General features: G+C 48.1%; 2 protein-coding genes across 4 annotated transcripts; both read right to left on the bottom strand.

Moving 5' to 3' along the window:
- Window positions 1–3,930: 3,930 nt before the first annotated feature.
- On the bottom strand, window positions 3,931–8,839 carry LOC120689226. The gene is made up of 6 exons (XM_039971539.1): window positions 8,811–8,839; window positions 8,629–8,662; window positions 5,902–6,411; window positions 5,308–5,576; window positions 4,657–4,831; window positions 3,931–4,571 (listed from the first exon to the last, which is right to left on the bottom strand). Exons 1-6 carry the CDS (start codon window positions 8,837–8,839, stop codon window positions 4,557–4,559), a joined length of 1,032 nt encoding a protein of 343 aa, XP_039827473.1. The 3' UTR covers window positions 3,931–4,556.
- Window positions 8,840–8,921: 82 nt separating this feature from the next.
- LOC120691210 (serine/arginine-rich SC35-like splicing factor SCL33) lies at window positions 8,922–12,199 on the bottom strand. Of its 3 annotated transcripts, none has more exons than XM_039974230.1 (6): window positions 12,061–12,199; window positions 10,870–11,021; window positions 10,272–10,349; window positions 9,596–9,760; window positions 9,362–9,490; window positions 8,922–9,271 (listed from the first exon to the last, which is right to left on the bottom strand). In XM_039974230.1, exons 2-6 carry the CDS (start codon window positions 11,013–11,015, stop codon window positions 9,154–9,156), a joined length of 636 nt encoding a protein of 211 aa, XP_039830164.1. In that variant the 5' UTR covers window positions 11,016–11,021; window positions 12,061–12,199; the 3' UTR covers window positions 8,922–9,153. The 3 variants fall into 3 exon arrangements, with proteins under 3 accessions (XP_039830164.1, XP_039830166.1, XP_039830165.1); XM_039974232.1 differs by having other exon boundaries at window positions 10,870–11,016; window positions 12,061–12,194; XM_039974231.1 differs by having other exon boundaries at window positions 11,992–12,114.
- Window positions 12,200–15,684: the final 3,485 nt, after the last annotated feature.

Here is a 15,684-nt window from a genome sequence, read left to right as displayed (position 1 = left end):
ATATTATGCATATATTTATTCTTATTTTCGTTTTATTTTGATTGATTGTTGTTAGCTTTAGTTTTTATTAATAATATATGTTTGTAACTGGCTAAATAATAGTTTATATTTATTTTTTCCATAATGGTATTGGTGTGCGATTTTTAATTAGGCATAGTGGTATTTTAGGCTAATTTTTATCATAATGGCAGTGGTGGGTAATTTTTATTTTTTTATTTTTCTTCGATTAACGTGGAAATTTTTAGGCCTTAAGAGCGAACGTGGAGGCTCCGTTTTTGGCTAAATAATAAAATAATAGATTACAAAAAATTTTGCAGGGATGGATTGTAAATCGCGAGACGAATCTAATTGACCTAATTATTATATGGTTAATTCATAACTAGTGGATAATTACTGTGGCATCACTATTGCAAATCATGGATTAAGTAGGCTCATTAGATTCGTCTCGCGATTTACCGCCTATACGTGCAAAAAATTTTGTAAATAAGTTTCATTTAGTACTTCATGCATGTGTCTAAATATTTGATGTGATGTTTTTGAGGTAAAAACTTAGGGATCTCCAACTGCATGCCGTTCGATTTTATTTGGTTTGACTTGACTAACGTTAGCGTACGTACAGTAGGTACACCTGGAGACATGACCGTGCGTGATTAGAAGAAAAGGAGGGTACCGTCACGGAGAGTACAGTACATCGCACCGTGTCCGTCAGCTTGGCCGGGGAGGGAGCCCGCGGTGGCCAAGCAAACCTTCCTGCGCGCCGAAACTAGGCGTGCCGCGTGGCGTACGATCGACCCGTCACGCGGACCCGCCAACAAGGACCTGTACGTACGTCGTGGCCGCCGCCCACGCACGCACTCTGCTGTTCGATCTGTCATACGTTGCTGCCTATTTAGATGCAAAATTCAAATTTTAAAACTATCTAGATAAAATTAAAAACTAATTGCATAATTTACTTGTAAATTACGAGAATAATCTAATGAGCCTTATTAGATCATGATTAGACAATAAATTGCTACAGTAAAGCTACACTAAACGTATGCCAATGATGGATTAATTAGTCTTAATAAATTTATCTTATAGTTTACAGACGAGTTTTGTAATTAATTTTGTGATTAATCTATATTTATTCTTACTATTACTAATTAGAGGCTCCTTTGGAGCCTCCACATAGGATCCTAAGTGGACACTTAAAAAAATAAAGAAATCCTATAAATTCTCACAAAACTCAGAAACATCCAACCATTAATCCAACAACTCTAATTAATAACCATCAGATCTGTTATTTCTTATTAAATTACCCACCTCTGCCATTATAAAAATAGACTAAAGTAACATCCTAAATATGTATCTAAATTACCTACCTCTGCCATTATAATAAAAATCTAAAGTAACCCCTAATCTTTGTGTAAATTACCCACATATACCATTATAAAGTTAATACAAATACTTTCCTAAATTTGCATATAAATTATCCAATTATATCATTATTATTACAAATTAAATTACTCATAAATCTGAATCTAAATTATACAATTATAACAACATATTAAGGTGCACCAATATAAAATTCTAAATTACTATTTCTATCATTATTAATATATTATTAATATTATTGTTTATATAAAAATGCTACCCATGATACATGTCATCATATATTCATGTATGACGGAAGAGATAAGAATACCAATTCACAAACAAATAGTTCAACTAAACATATATTAAATACATATGGATGTGTGATGCAAAATAAAATCTATTGTATTTGCATAATGATAAATATATATTTTAGAGTATGTGTTAGAATATTTAATAGATGAAAGGAAACATATCAGGTGCAAACCAACCTCTTCGTGCAAATCTTGCCAACTTCAATCTGAGCCACCGGATCAAACATCCAATGGGAGGCGCAGAGGGAGTGGAAGAGGGGATTTGCAAAAGTGCGATTACCGAATTGAAGGGCGGACAGTTAATTGTAAAATTATCCAATCCCCACATGCCCTTGGATGTTGATCCGGTGGTCCAGATTGGAGTTTACACGATTTGCACGAAAAGGTTGGTTTGCACCTGATATATCCCTTAGATGAAAATGATGTGAGATAGATAATTGTAATTATTGATCTCATTCTTATATTAATTTTAATTAGTCCGTGCGAGAGCACGAGTTGATAGACTAGTACTTCAAATGTGTAAAGATTTCATTTCAAAAATTTTACACGTAGCATCTAAACAAGATCCTAAGCCTCTGCCTCTGGCCAGCTGTTTTCAAGCAGCTGATCAATCACGGGAACAGCCGAACAGGGTGGTCCCTCCGACCTAGGCCCTGTTTGGCTACTGGGTTCCAAAATTTTGGATCCATAACTTTAGATGCTGTCGGGGACCACGATTAGGGACACCCTAATCGGGGTACTAAGATCACTCTAAAAAACGCAAACACATGTTAAGGCAACCGGGCCCACGAAAGCCCACGGCCTCCTTCCAATCTGGAAGAAAGTAAAGGACTCAAAGAAGTCCAGCACGCGGCCCATTCGCACCCCTCTCGGGCCCGCGGGACGATCTCCGCCTCGCTCGAGGGCTCCCATCGGGACCCTCGACCGCGCCACGCCTCTCCGCCTCGCTCGAGGGCAGCGAACCTCCCTCGAGCGGGTAACTCATCTCCGCCTCGCTCGAGGCCACCCCTCGGCACAAGGGACGAACGGCCCCGCCGCCCAACCGCTCGCCGTACGGAGCCATTGAATGCCAACCACTCCTCCACAGTGCTCAGGACAGACGGCGTCAGGCCGCCATTCCCCACAGCGGCTGTGACCGGAGTCCCATCCGCCAACTCCGGTCACTTCTCCGCCATCCTGGACGCTGTGGCAGTACTGTGAGACCTGCGACGCGGGACGCAGCGTGCTCGGCACTGCTCCCCGCACTATTCTGCCAACTCCGGCCGTCCGGACTCCACCTCATCACACGTATGGCCCCGGACCACCTCCTGCTTGGGAAGGGGTCCGGCGATGCCACATGCCCCTCCAGGGAGGACGCTCAGCACACGCAGCCGAAGTCCCGGACCTACCTCATTGAGGGGTCCGGGACCTCCACGTATCTCCCGGACCTCCTAGTGTGCGCGCCAGCACTCCGCCCAGGGGGGTCCGGGACTGCCGCGTGCCCCGCCACTGCTGGAGCACGCAGGACCCTGGCCTATAGGGCCCACGGAGCGCCACGTCTGGAGGACTGAACATCCTACAGCGACGACCATGCCGCCTGCTTGGGTTGACAGGACGCCGGCGCGATCTCCGCGAGGTCAAGGACGACGGCCAGGACGACCACCATGCCCGACGCCATGCCCCACAGTGTACTTCCTACAGTGTTCGACCACTGCACCCCTGCGATTCCGGGGGAAGACGACGACTTTCACGTTCCCCAACTCATGTATACCGCCCCCCTTGTGACTATAAAAGGAGGAGGCGGGCTTCCTTTAAAGGGGGACGACGTTCTGGACATCAGCGACCATGGTCACCCGCACTCGCGATCATCGTTACACTCCCAGCGCCACTGAGCACTCACGATCTTCTAGCAGAGACTTGGGAGCTTCCCTCCCTCTCTCGCCTCGCTTGTATCCCCCCACTACGAGCACTCCGGGTGCAAGATAATACAGTGCCCTCGCACACCCCTTTGCTGGACGTACGGCCCCGTGGCCGGAACCAGGATAAACCCGTGTGTTACTGTGTTGCCTCTTGCATCAACATCTGGGATGAGGAAACACGCAGCATTTACTAGTTGGGATCCGGACCCCCGGGTCAGGACACCGACAAATGCCTAGTCTAGAATTTTAGATGCTGTGTGTTTGGTTGATCCAAAATTCTAGACAGTTTCAATAAAAATTGTTAGATGCACCCCGCCTTCTTCATTTCAGCCAACACTTTCCTTCACCCATACGATGAAACCATGGCAGCCAACTCATACATATCAGCCATTATTTGTTGCATACATGATTACAAATGGAACAACGAATTCATTAATGCGCATACAATTTGTTACATCATGACAATGCATATCAAATGGACATTTATTGCGCTAGGATTCAAATGTGCCCATCTAGCAGTTAATACACACATATATGACATCTACCTATCCTATAGACAGGCAGCCATTTGCTATTTCATCACGGACAGCATTCATGTTCACATCTTCTTCCACATCCTCATCATTACATGGCTGCTCTTGATCTCCATAAACCTGCGGGTTCATGGCAAATGATGCTGCTTCCTCCACCATATGGAAGTGTAGGTCGTCGTCATCATCATTCTCTTTGACAAAATTATGAAGTCCGCAACATGCCAAAATTATGCTGGTCTATTTTGCCTCTGGATACGAAGGTACAGCCAACAAGATTCGCCACTTCATCTTCAACACCCCAAAACAATGCTCGATAACGGACCTCAGAGTAGAATGAGCTCTGTTGAAGATCTTGTGTTTACCTGTAGGTTCAGGCCCAACTTTCCAGTCATCTTGATGGTATCTCTCCCCCTTGTAGGGTGACAGATATCCCGGCCTGTTGGGATAGCCAACATCGACTAGGTAGAACTTACCTACAATCAAGTGTCATCAATTAGGAACGCGATAGGAAAAGCATGAATTTAGCAAAGCACGGTTCATGTCAGGCAAACGTTTTACCTTGGGGTGGATGTGGAAAGTTGCCCCGAAACTTGATGATCGCCTCGTGCAGCACTTTGTAATCATGTGCCGACCCCGGAACCCCAGCAGCAACAAATGTGAACCGACAGTCGAAGTCACATATGGCAAGAACATTCTGTGTTTTATCATTCTTTCGATTGATATACTTCCCCACCTGTTCAAAAGGCACCATCACTTTGACATGCGCGCCATCTATTGCTCCTATGGCATTGTTGAAGTAGGGAGCGTACTTGTACTCAACAAACTTCGGGTGCACAGTACTGTATGTGGGGTCCAGTGGCCTAATTATATCTTTGGCTAGCCTGGTTACACATGTTAAGACGTGGTCGAATTTCCTGCTTACTGTCTCCATGGATCTACCAAAGCGATCCTCAACTTGCCACACTGGTTGCGGTGGTCCAAGTGTCCATAAGAACATGCCTAAAGCCTCTCTAGATGACATCTTTGTGGTTGAAATCAATCCATAGGAACTCACTAAAACTTCATGAAGTTGCTCAAACACATGTCGATGCAACCTAAACATGTTGTAGCAAGAGGTTGGACGGTCCAGTGTTCTCTCTGCCCAATCAATTCCAGATTCTATTGGATCCCTCCTAGGTTGTTTGTCTAAGTAAGTATCATGATACGTACCAGCAAAGAAGGCAAGCTTCAGCAATCTTCGGTTCCTCCGATGGCGCCGAAAAATTATGTATCTTGAGTACTTCATTATCACTTGAGGAATCACTGAACACCTCCTCAAGGGCAGCATCGTACTCATTGTCCCCGCATGCAAAGGACAGCTCCGCTGCACCCTCACTGCAGTCACCTTCTGCTGCCACATTTGCATCCACATCCAGCCGGCCTTCTGCCTCCTCTTCTCCATCAGGGCCGCTGAAATCGTTGTCACCAGTACTTGGTGCCTACACAAGAATAAGCATCAATAATTAGTACCCAGCAGTATAACAACATTATTCAATTAACCACATCAGAAATGTTTGAAAGCAGCAATGCAGAGACAAGATTGAATACACAGATTCGTCGCGTAACAGGTAGCATGATCACATAAACAATGACAATATAAACATTTAGTACCAGCATAACTCCGAATCACTTAAACACGAACTGGTCATAACGGAGGTGTCCACACTCCACAGCCAATTTCAAGGGAATGCAACAAATCATGAAATACGAACTGGTGAACCCAAAATCATGAAGCTGATTTGAAGGGACTGTCAAATTGCTTACCGACGACGGGCGGGTCCCCTGTTCGTGCTCCACTTCGTCGTCTTCGTCATCGTCGTCGTCGCCATCCGAATCGTCGCAGCCATCAACCTCTTGGACATGCCGAACATGGCGTCTGGACCGCAAAGCAGCACCGCCGCCGTGAGATGACGTGCCAACGGCGGCTGCGGAAGGAAGAAGGCAGCCGCTGCTTCGACCGGGGGTGCCGGCGGCCGCTGTGCAAGGAGCGCGGCGCCCGGCACCGGAGCTCCCGGCGACGGCGGTGCCATCAGCGTGGCGGCCGGCATGTGCACGTCGCCTCCCAACTTGTCCTCCTCGACGCCCAGCCCTTGCATGAAGGTTGTCATGCACCGCGGCCGCAGGATCGTCGTCGAGGGGCTGCAGGTGCGTTCCCGAAGATGCCGAATTCTGTGGAGGCCGCGTTGAGGTCGACGCCGCCGAGACTGGCAGCAGCCTGCGAGAAGGAACCGACTGGCGGCACCAAGGTCGACGAGGACGGGAAGAGGTCCAAACCTAGGGACCGGCAATCCGGCAGCGAGAAGACCTCCCCAAAGCCATCCCCTTGTTCACCGGGCATGCCACCGAAGCCGTCGTCCCCGTGGGCCGCCATTTCGCCGGCGGCGCGATGAAGGCGAGAGTCGCAGGCGGCCGGCAGGAGAAGTGGGCGTCGCGGACGACGGTGCCCGTGCAGGAATGTCCACGGCGCAACCAGATTTTCAGGTGCGTTGATGCGTGTGGCGTGGCCCGATCCCATCCGGCAGGCCGTACCTCTACGTACGTACGGGGCGCTCGTACCGTACGTAGGAGTACGTGTGCGCCGACCGGATGGATGGCTCATTCCGTCGCGGAAGCTTCGTGCTGCGATCTAGCCAAGAGACGTAAGGGGGCTGATGTCTTCTTCCACCTCTTCTCCACCCTCTCCTCTATCTATTTTCTTCTTCTCCCATTTTCTTCTTTCCTAGCTCCCCTTTTTTCTAATGGACGCTGCAACCAGTAGGGGGCTGGAGCCCCTTCAGCCTCCCTACTGGATCCGCCCCTGGCTGCGAGAGCCAGCAGGCAGCCAGCTGCGGCCCACCTGCCGAGGCCGGCGGCCACGGGCGATCGGTGGCGGCGGGGCGGAGGTTCTTGAAATTTTCAAGATTTTCTGTCACATCGTATTTTTGGACACATATATAGAGTATTAAATGTAGTTGAAAAAATAATTAATTGCATAATTTAACTGTAAATGATGAGATGAATCTTTCGAGCCTGTCAATGATGGGACACTAATTACTAAATAAAAACAAAAGTGCTAGAGGTTCCAAAATCCAAAAATTTTGACGAACTAAACAGGGCTAAAGTGGAGTGAACGCGTACAGAGTTGGTGAGGTCGATCGGTCTTGGGCGCGAGCGCGGTAACTTGCGCGTCACGTTGAGGCAACGCGGACCGTCATCCGGCGTATCTAACTGCTCCAGCCAGAATGACTCCGGCCGTATCGACGAGCAGAGAGCTCTGGAACTAACCATGACGATGCCAGACCGCGGGAGCATGCAGGATAATCATGCCAATTCCCACGAGTCCACACGCTCCTTCCAGGCAGTAACGTACGACGGCCGCACAACTTTGCTTTCTAGTTCATCCGTCCCAAAATACAAGTCATTTTAGAAATTTTAGAACAGATTAACAAAAAAGTAAAATGACCGTGTTTACCCCTATTTATTACCCATATTTAGTAGTAATTGATTCTTACATACATATGCACTTTCTAATAAGGTAAAATGACTTGTTTTTTGGAACAAATTTTGAATCCTAGAATGACTTGTATTTTGGGACGGAGGGAGTACATTCTACTCCTACTCCGGACAAATCAAACGACGCAGCGACACCTCTCAAGGCCAATTTAGTCTTCGATCCTCATGGCCTCGTGGGTGGTATTGTAACATCCCACCTCCTCAAGGCATAATTAGTGTTTTCTGCGCACTTTGTTCTCACTCGTCGCACCGGAAAGAATCCATTCTAAAATTGTTCTAGGCTTTGAAGATCATATCTTAGAAAAAAAGTTGCAACTTATTAATATGACTATTATATTTATATTAAACTCCGGGCCGGGATGTCTACGTACTAGATAGTTCACGGGCGGATCAGGTCAAATACCAAGTTTAGTTTGGGGGTCCGGATGACAGGACGGTCCCTGTCTCAAAGTTCGTGGGCACGGTCGCAGGGCAGCGAAGCAAGTTTAGTTAAAACTCACCCGGTCCAGTCCAGCGCCGCGTCATTTACTAGTGGTACCCATCCTCTCGTCTAGTCGACGGAGCAGTTAGTTGCGCTGGCTATACGCGACTGGGTGCAGACCGGCGACCTTGCGTCCGCACCCATCTGCATGGAGTGTGGAGCTCTCACCTTACGGTTTGATTTAGTTAGTTACCTGCTCCAGATGCTGCTGCGGCGGCTTTCGGCACTCCGCAGGCGGCTCGCGTTTTCACTGAAGCCGTGTCAGTCGTGGAGCGCGTCGATAGCCTCGTCTCCTCCCTGCTCTGCCTCCTTTTTTCCGCACCTGCAGCGGCAGCGGCAGCGCCGTTGCTCCGCTCTTTCGCAGAAACACGCGCATGTAATAAACATAGTAAAGTTTTACAAATGAAGAGATATAAACAAGGAACATAAAACTGTGTAATGGCAGCTCTAACATGGGCTGGGCCCATCAACCCAAGGAACATAAAACTTACATATGCTTGTTGCTTGGTTTATCTTACTTGCTCCTGATCAAATACCACAGAACTAGCCACACTGATCGCGTTAAACAGCAATTAAATGAACACAAAAGATACGTAACAGGAGCTCAGCTGGGAAAAAATGGTAACTAAATCACAGGCTTAATCCCACATATATCAGCTGGCATGGAAACATGGATTTGTAAACTTCAAAACTCCCAAACCAGCTGACAATTTTCAGGAACACCACCATTTCCGCCACAAAAACAACAAAGAACTGCGGACAAACACTAACATTTTCGGAGAGTTCACCTGCTCCAACAACACTACCAATCGGAAACAAAGAACTGTCGCCATACTAGCCATAAATCACTTCAAATCCGCACCCAGTCAACAGGTACGTTCATTCTCAAAACACTCATCAAAGGTTCTGGAATACACCATACATGTTTTTAGCACTCCCAGAGTAGGGTGACAAAAAGAATCTGGATCACATATGGTTCCATTCGGTGTGACAGCAACTACATCTTCATGCATGTAGCACTACTGAGCCCTGATCATGCATCATCACCGGCTAACAGAAAGAGACCTCTCCCTGCGAGGAGACTTAACAGCAGGGCTGGCGCTCCTTGATCTGCTGTCCACTGGTGAGCGCAACAAAGATCTCTCCCTAGGAGACGGGGACCTGTTAAGATGGTAAATGTGTCAATCAATCAATTAGAAGATCAAGAGCACGAAATTGACAGCACAATAAGAGGATGACTGAAGCTCATACCTTGAATGGTGCTTCCGCTTAGGTGCTGGTGAGTAGCTTCTGCTGCAGGACCGCAATCTGCTCCTTGGAGAGACAGAGTACCCAGGTGACCTTGAGCGCGACCTCCGATCATACGAACGGCCTCGGCCACTACACAGGTACAAAAGAATGACTTATATAGTTTTTGCCAACTAAAACTGTGGCATATAGATAGTGTATTCAGTTACAAAACTGATGGAAAGGAACGTGGACTACCTGACTCTTTCCCTTGTCCTCATCTCAGAAGGCTTCTTTCTGTTCTCCTCTGCAAAAACAACAGTAATTTCCCTTCCAAGAAACATCTGCCGATCCATATGGTATTTAGCATCAGCAGCATCCTCAGGATCAAAGTATTGGATAAACCCAAATCCTCGAGGATCCCTGAACACAAAACAAATATTAGTATTTTCTAAAAAAGGCAATGCTCCAGAAGCAACCAAACCAAGGAATTGTTTAACTCTTCCTTCCGACAATGTTGACACACACAAATCAATTTCAACGGTAAAGCAGGCACTAGGCTGCTGACCTTGCACTCATCAGAGTATAGAGATAGACTTGAAACTCTTCATAACTTGCATATCTCTTAAACCTCTATTTCTTCCTTTTTCTTCAATAGTACTCTTAAGACTTGCGTCTTCAAAAAAGTTATTTTCACCATTAACCTCAGGGGGTGGCAAAGCAATTCAAGATAAACCAATGAAAACATTGCACAAACAAAAAAAATTTGATAAGAACAGGTTTAATATATCGAAAACAAGTGTCATCCATCAAAAGCCTGCTGTGGTGCAAATACACTTTATTGTACTATAAACAGCACAGGGAAAGACCCCCGAATCGCACATAGGCATCCACAAGGAGATGCATTCACGATAATTGAGATAAGGTGCCTTACCCTGTGTAGTAATCCCTTGGAAGGTATATATCTTTAACACGGCCAAATTTTCCAAATGGTCTACGGAGGTCATCAGGCCTGCATTTGTATAGACACCATGTAAAATGGGTGTACCATAGAAGACATTGCTGTTGGTATATAAGAATGAATGGCCTCATAAACATGAAAAGGAGTCAACAATCGAAAGAATCATAGAATTACAAATACAACAAGGGAGGCGACACATTTAATGAATACAAATTGCAGAGAAAAATGCAAATGAAATCTCTCTATTGTTCAGATATTGAGGTAGACCCATATATTACAAATTTTTTCAGCAATGTGCAATGCATTCCTTCAGACTAGTATGACAAAGACAATGATCTATATGATTTTCTTAGTTCCAAAATGAACACACTACGATTCCTAAGCAGAGCTCAACAAGAACACTTCAGTGCCACACATGCGTCAATGCCATTCTCCTTACTATATTCTGTTTCTTGTATAAACTAATAGTGCCATTTCAAGATCAACAGTAACACCAAATGCATTGGCACACAAAGTTGTAATAAAACATAAAAAACAAGCTGTTGCTGTCCACGAGCAGGGGGAACCTTACCTACAATCCCGGCGAAGATTCCTCACTAGAAGACTAGTTGGGAGGTCTCTAGCACGTCCTCCATAACGACCACGAGGGCTTGGACTGCGAGCTCTTCTCCTGTAACCTCTTGGAGGTGAGGGGCTGTAATCGTAGCTTCTTCCCATGCTGGTCTAACGACACAAGAAAAAATGTGAGTCATTACAAGCGACAAAATAGTAACCATGTTTCATAAATTAAAATATGGAAGTCACGCAGAAAAGAAATATATCCATAACTTAAATAAGCACCAAAGTATACAGCTATTCATCACTAGTGACTCGAATTGGACAACAGGTAAGATGAAAGAACAAATTGGATTGGGCAAGAAGACATATTTCAGCATGCAAGGTAAGAGCCTTGATAACTGTACGTGGCACATGATGTTTGGCTACATCATTTGCGAGAAACCACTGGCTATGCAAGGAGCCCACTCCATCCCTAGCTAGAATCTTTTCACTAACGGAAAGTCAGACAACGCATGTCCATAAGTCCATTACATGTCATCTACCATGAACACCAGGATCGCAATTCATAAACACAAGGAAACAGCTAACAGTAGGTCTGTATGGGCAATACGATTACTCTATTAGGAATTGTTTGGATAAACCCATTCCCTCCCAATACTTGACGATTGGAGTGCAGAGTGAACTAATTCCACATCAATCCCTCCCAATACATGTGGATTTGAAGGGAATGTTAGATTTCCAAACGACGCATTGAGCGTTTTGGTGGAAGCAGTTCCTCAGACCACCCAAGAAAACAAATTTTTTCCTATCTATATTTCTCCCATTCCTACTCAGTAACTCTACACGCGTACATCCTGTTCTTCATCCCACCCTCATCCGCACTCCAAAAACCCATCCCCAAGGCTCCCAAACAACCAAACCTGCTCTAGAAATCCCAAATTCGCCAATTTTACCCCTCGAATCCGTTCTCCACTTCCAAAAAGAGCCGCTCTCCACTTCCAAGATGGTGACTGGACAACGCCCTACGGTACCTCGAAACAAAAACGACCAAATCGATGGGGGGAGAAGAAACGGGCGCCGAAACATTGCGCCGGATTCCAAGCACGGAAGACGACGGGGCGCGCGCCGCGCTCACCTCCCGGCGAAGCAAACCAGACGGGTTCTATCAGAAATCCAGGCGGGGCCTCTCGGATTGGAGCGGTACCCTTTTGTTCTAGGGCTCGAGGGGCGGTGGGGATCTCCAGAAGCTTCCGAGGTCCGAACGCGACCGCGAGACCAAGAGGCAAGGGGCGCGGGGTGGGCGAGGCCGTGCGGGTTTTAAGGGCGCGATTGGTTTGCGGACCTGCGCAGCCTGGCTCGCACGACAGATCCTGGCCCCCGCTGGCCTGGCTCGCTAGGTGCGGCAGCCATCTGTTTGGCTCATGTTTCCAATCAGCCAGGTCGATCAGAGATTTTGTTTGGTTGCCTATCCAGCGCCGGTCCAGCCCCTTTTTCATCTCAGTGCACGCTCCCCCATAAGCTTAGCTTGCACCACACGAGCCTGGCCGCCAGGAAACGCTCGATTTTGCTGCATGCGGTGAGCCAGGCCCGGAGAAGCTTTTTGCACCGCACGGGCCAGGCTCAAGTGCTAATTCAACCAACCAATCACGCTCACGTTGCATCCCGCGAGCCAGGTTCGGCTGCATACGAGCAACCAATCACCCCCTAAGGGAACGTCGAGATGGAGGCGGTTTTTTATTTTTATATTTTCGTTTTCGAAATTTACAGGAATATACTTCGGCCGCCTCGCTGCATGGCGGCCGGAACCTGGTCGCCCTGCTGCGGGGCGGTAGGAGTTTTTTTGCAAAAATTTCGTAAATTTTTTTTCAGAAAAGCCCCTCAATTCTAACCTACAGTCGAAGAATTTTGGTTACCTGCAGTCGCCGGCTCGAAAATCTAGCAGGGCTACGCCTCTCTCCCTCCCTTCCTTTTTTTCTTGGTTTCTAGAATTTTAGTGATGCAAATGAGGGGTGGGGGGACTAGCGGGGCGGCCAGGGTATATTCTTGTAAATTTCGAAAACGAAAATATATTTTTGTAAAAAACAAAAATATAAAATATAAAAATAAAAAAACCGCGAGATGGAGTTGTTGGGTTCGCGCCGGAGGACAGGTTTACCGCCGCTGGTGGAGGAGGATTGGAGGAAGGAGGCCGCGCTGTTGGGCTTTTGGAGCCCTGCTCGTTTGGGCTCGGCCTGTAGTAGTAGATCGATGAATGAGGTTATGGCACAAAAATGGATCTAGGTTTCTCAATTTGATTTCTTCCTCTTTCGAATTCCCTTTTTTGCCAGATCCCAACTCCATCTACAATTTAATATATTTATAAACAATTATATTTTTTTACCTTTTTTCTGACAGTAAATTCATATCTTGTGTTCCCTACCAAAAAAAAGAAGATCATTTGTGCTTTTCCTCGCGAAAGAGGCGCGGTATATTTCGTACACATCCTCTCCAAGTTTGGTATCGTGGAAAAGTGTTTGGTATCCGAGCGAGAAGACAAAACTCAGAAAAGGACCCCAACCATATGTTACTACCCCAGGTACCCCATCAGTTGGGCCTCGTCGGTCTTCTCGGCCCAGAGAGCCAAGCGTGCGTGTGTCGGGCCCGGAGTGGAGCCGGCCCGTGTAAGCGGCGTGTGTGCGTGCGTTGTCTGTCGCTTGAGTACAAGTAGACGGCGACGAGGGGTTCAACTGGTCAAACAAGAAGATGAACACTGGGATGAATGGATGAACCTGTCCTCCGAAATCCTCTTCCGCTCTCCCTCCGATCCCTCCTTCTCCCGGGTCCGTGAAGGTTGCTAACATTCTGGTATCAGATTCCCTCGTTCCTCGGCATCCCGCTGTTCTGCTCGTCTTCTTCCGCTCGCCCGATTCGACATTGTCCGCGCCGCCGTGCATCGTTCCGATCTCGGCGTTCAAGCCTCGCCTACCGACTCCTAGTCGGTGGCGACCCTGCATATCGCCGGTTAGCTCTTCCTGCGCCGGCGACCACCCGACTTCGCGCTGCTTAGGATAGTAGATCGGGTTCGAGCACTGGATTCCCTACCGGCCCACGAGCACTTCACTCGCCTTCAGCGTCGCCAGGGCGCCATGGATCCTGCTGTCAAGATCATCCTCGACGAGATGTAGCAGCGGTTCTCCGACGAGCTCCGCAAGGGCTTCTCCGAGCACGACGAGAAGTGGGATCGCCGGTTCCTCGACCTCGAGCACTCTCAGGGCACCCGGCTTGACCGTTTGGAGGACGCGGCTCAGGTGTTCGATGAATGGCGTCCCCGCATCGAGGCCACCGTCGACGACGTGAAGCTCGAGCTCGGCAAGGTCGCCCGCTTCTGGGACCGCTCCCTCCGCGAGCGCGTGGTCCAGGAGCCTCCCATCTTCCCTTCTCCGCAGTCGGCGACGGAGCGCCCATCTGCTCCTCATGGCGCCGACGGCCCCGTTGGGCACCGCGTTGTTCCGACTACACGGGATGATGGGTTCGGGTCGGTGCTGATCCATACCCACATCCCGGCCAAGGGTGCGTGCTCTCGATCTACCCCTCCTCCCACCTCATCTGGTTTTTCCCGCGATAATCCCTCACTCGGTAAACTTCCCAAGTTGCATTTCCACCGCTTTGATGGCGATAATCCCAAACTTTGGATCTCTAGATGTGAGGACTACTTCGAGATGTATTCGGTAGACTCCAATTTCTAGGTCTGATTGGCGCTAAACCAATTGGATGGTCCTGCGGCACGTTGGTCCCAATCAGTGTCCAAGCGTCTGAAACAATCGGGTTGGTCTGAGTTCTGTTCCCTGCTCTTAGAGCGTTTTGGCCGTGATCAGCAAGAGTCCTTGATCCGCCAACTTTACCACATCAAACAAACTACTACCGTTGCCGATTACGTGGATAGTTTCTCTGAATTGGTCGATCAACTCATAGCATATGAACACACTACTGATCCCATGTACTACACAATTCGCTTCACAGATGGTTTACGCCCTGATATCCGCGCTACTGTACTTGTTCAGCGTCCTTCTACACTCGATACTGCTTGTTCCTTTGCCCTGTTACAGGAAGAGGTGGCTTCCCCTGCACGGCCGCGCGATCCTCGTCGTCCCGAGGCCGGATTTCAGTGGAAACCGCCGCCTCCTCGGACGCCTCTACCTCTCCCGGTTCCGCCCCGCGTCGACAAGCAGCCGTCGTCAGCTCTCGCTGCGCCGGTGGCCGACAGTCCAATCGACTCGGACAAGCCAGCGGCTGACAAATTCGCGGCGCTTAAGGCATACCGCCGCGCCCGCGGTCTCTGCGATCGGTGTGCTGAGCATTGGCGTCCAGGCCACAAGTGTGCCCCGTCCGTTCAGCTCCACGTGGTGCAGGAACTCATCGACTTGCTCCAGGTATCAAATCTTGACGCTGACCTCCCCCCGCCACATACAAAGGCTTTTTCAGATCATGGGGGTTCTCTGGCCGAGGGGCAGTTGTTCGTTGCCTTATCTGCAGAAGCTTTGGCCGGATCTGATGGTCCCCGCACAATGCGTTTTGAGGGCACTATTCTGGATATTCCTTTGCTGATTTTAGTGGATTCGGGCAGTTCACATTCCTTTCTCAGTTCTGCTGTCGCTGCTCAGCTGCCGGGGGTTCAACAGTTATCTGATGCAATTTCAGTACAAGTGGCCAATGGCAATGTTATGCTCTGCTCCACTCATTTACCTGCTGCTGTTTGGAAGATTCAGAACTACCACTTCTCTTCGGACCTGCGGATCCTCCCGCTCCAGCACTTTGATTTGATTTTGGGGATGGATTGGCTAGAATCTTT

Source organism: Panicum virgatum, chromosome 9N, assembly GCF_016808335.1.
Source record: "Panicum virgatum strain AP13 chromosome 9N, P.virgatum_v5, whole genome shotgun sequence".
Lineage (NCBI taxonomy): Eukaryota > Viridiplantae > Streptophyta > Magnoliopsida > Poales > Poaceae > Panicum > Panicum virgatum.
This window is presented reverse-complemented; position numbering and strand designations above follow the sequence as displayed.

Excerpts from the sequence above, each read along its gene's own strand:
- LOC120689226 (XM_039971539.1), bottom strand. The coding sequence starts at position 8,839 with ATGGTGGTGTTCCTGAAAATTGTCAGCTG. Across the intron at positions 8,663-8,810 it reads TTCCTGAAAATTGTCAGCTG|TGTGGCTAGTTCTGTGGTAT; the intron begins GTTTGGGAGTTT and ends TAACGCGATCAG. Across the intron at positions 6,412-8,628 it reads TGGTATTTGATCAGGAGCAA|GTTTGGACCTCTTCCCGTCC; the intron begins GTAAGATAAACC and ends GCCGGTCCCTAG.
- LOC120691210 (XM_039974230.1), bottom strand. The coding sequence starts at position 11,015 with ATGGGAAGAAGCTACGATTACAGCCCCTCACCTCCAAGAGGTTACAGG. Across the intron at positions 10,350-10,869 it reads AATCTTCGCCGGGATTGTAG|GCCTGATGACCTCCGTAGAC; the intron begins GTAAGGTTCCCC and ends ATACAAATGCAG. Across the intron at positions 9,491-9,595 it reads AGGACAAGGGAAAGAGTCAG|TGGCCGAGGCCGTTCGTATG; the intron begins GTAGTCCACGTT and ends GTACCTGTGTAG.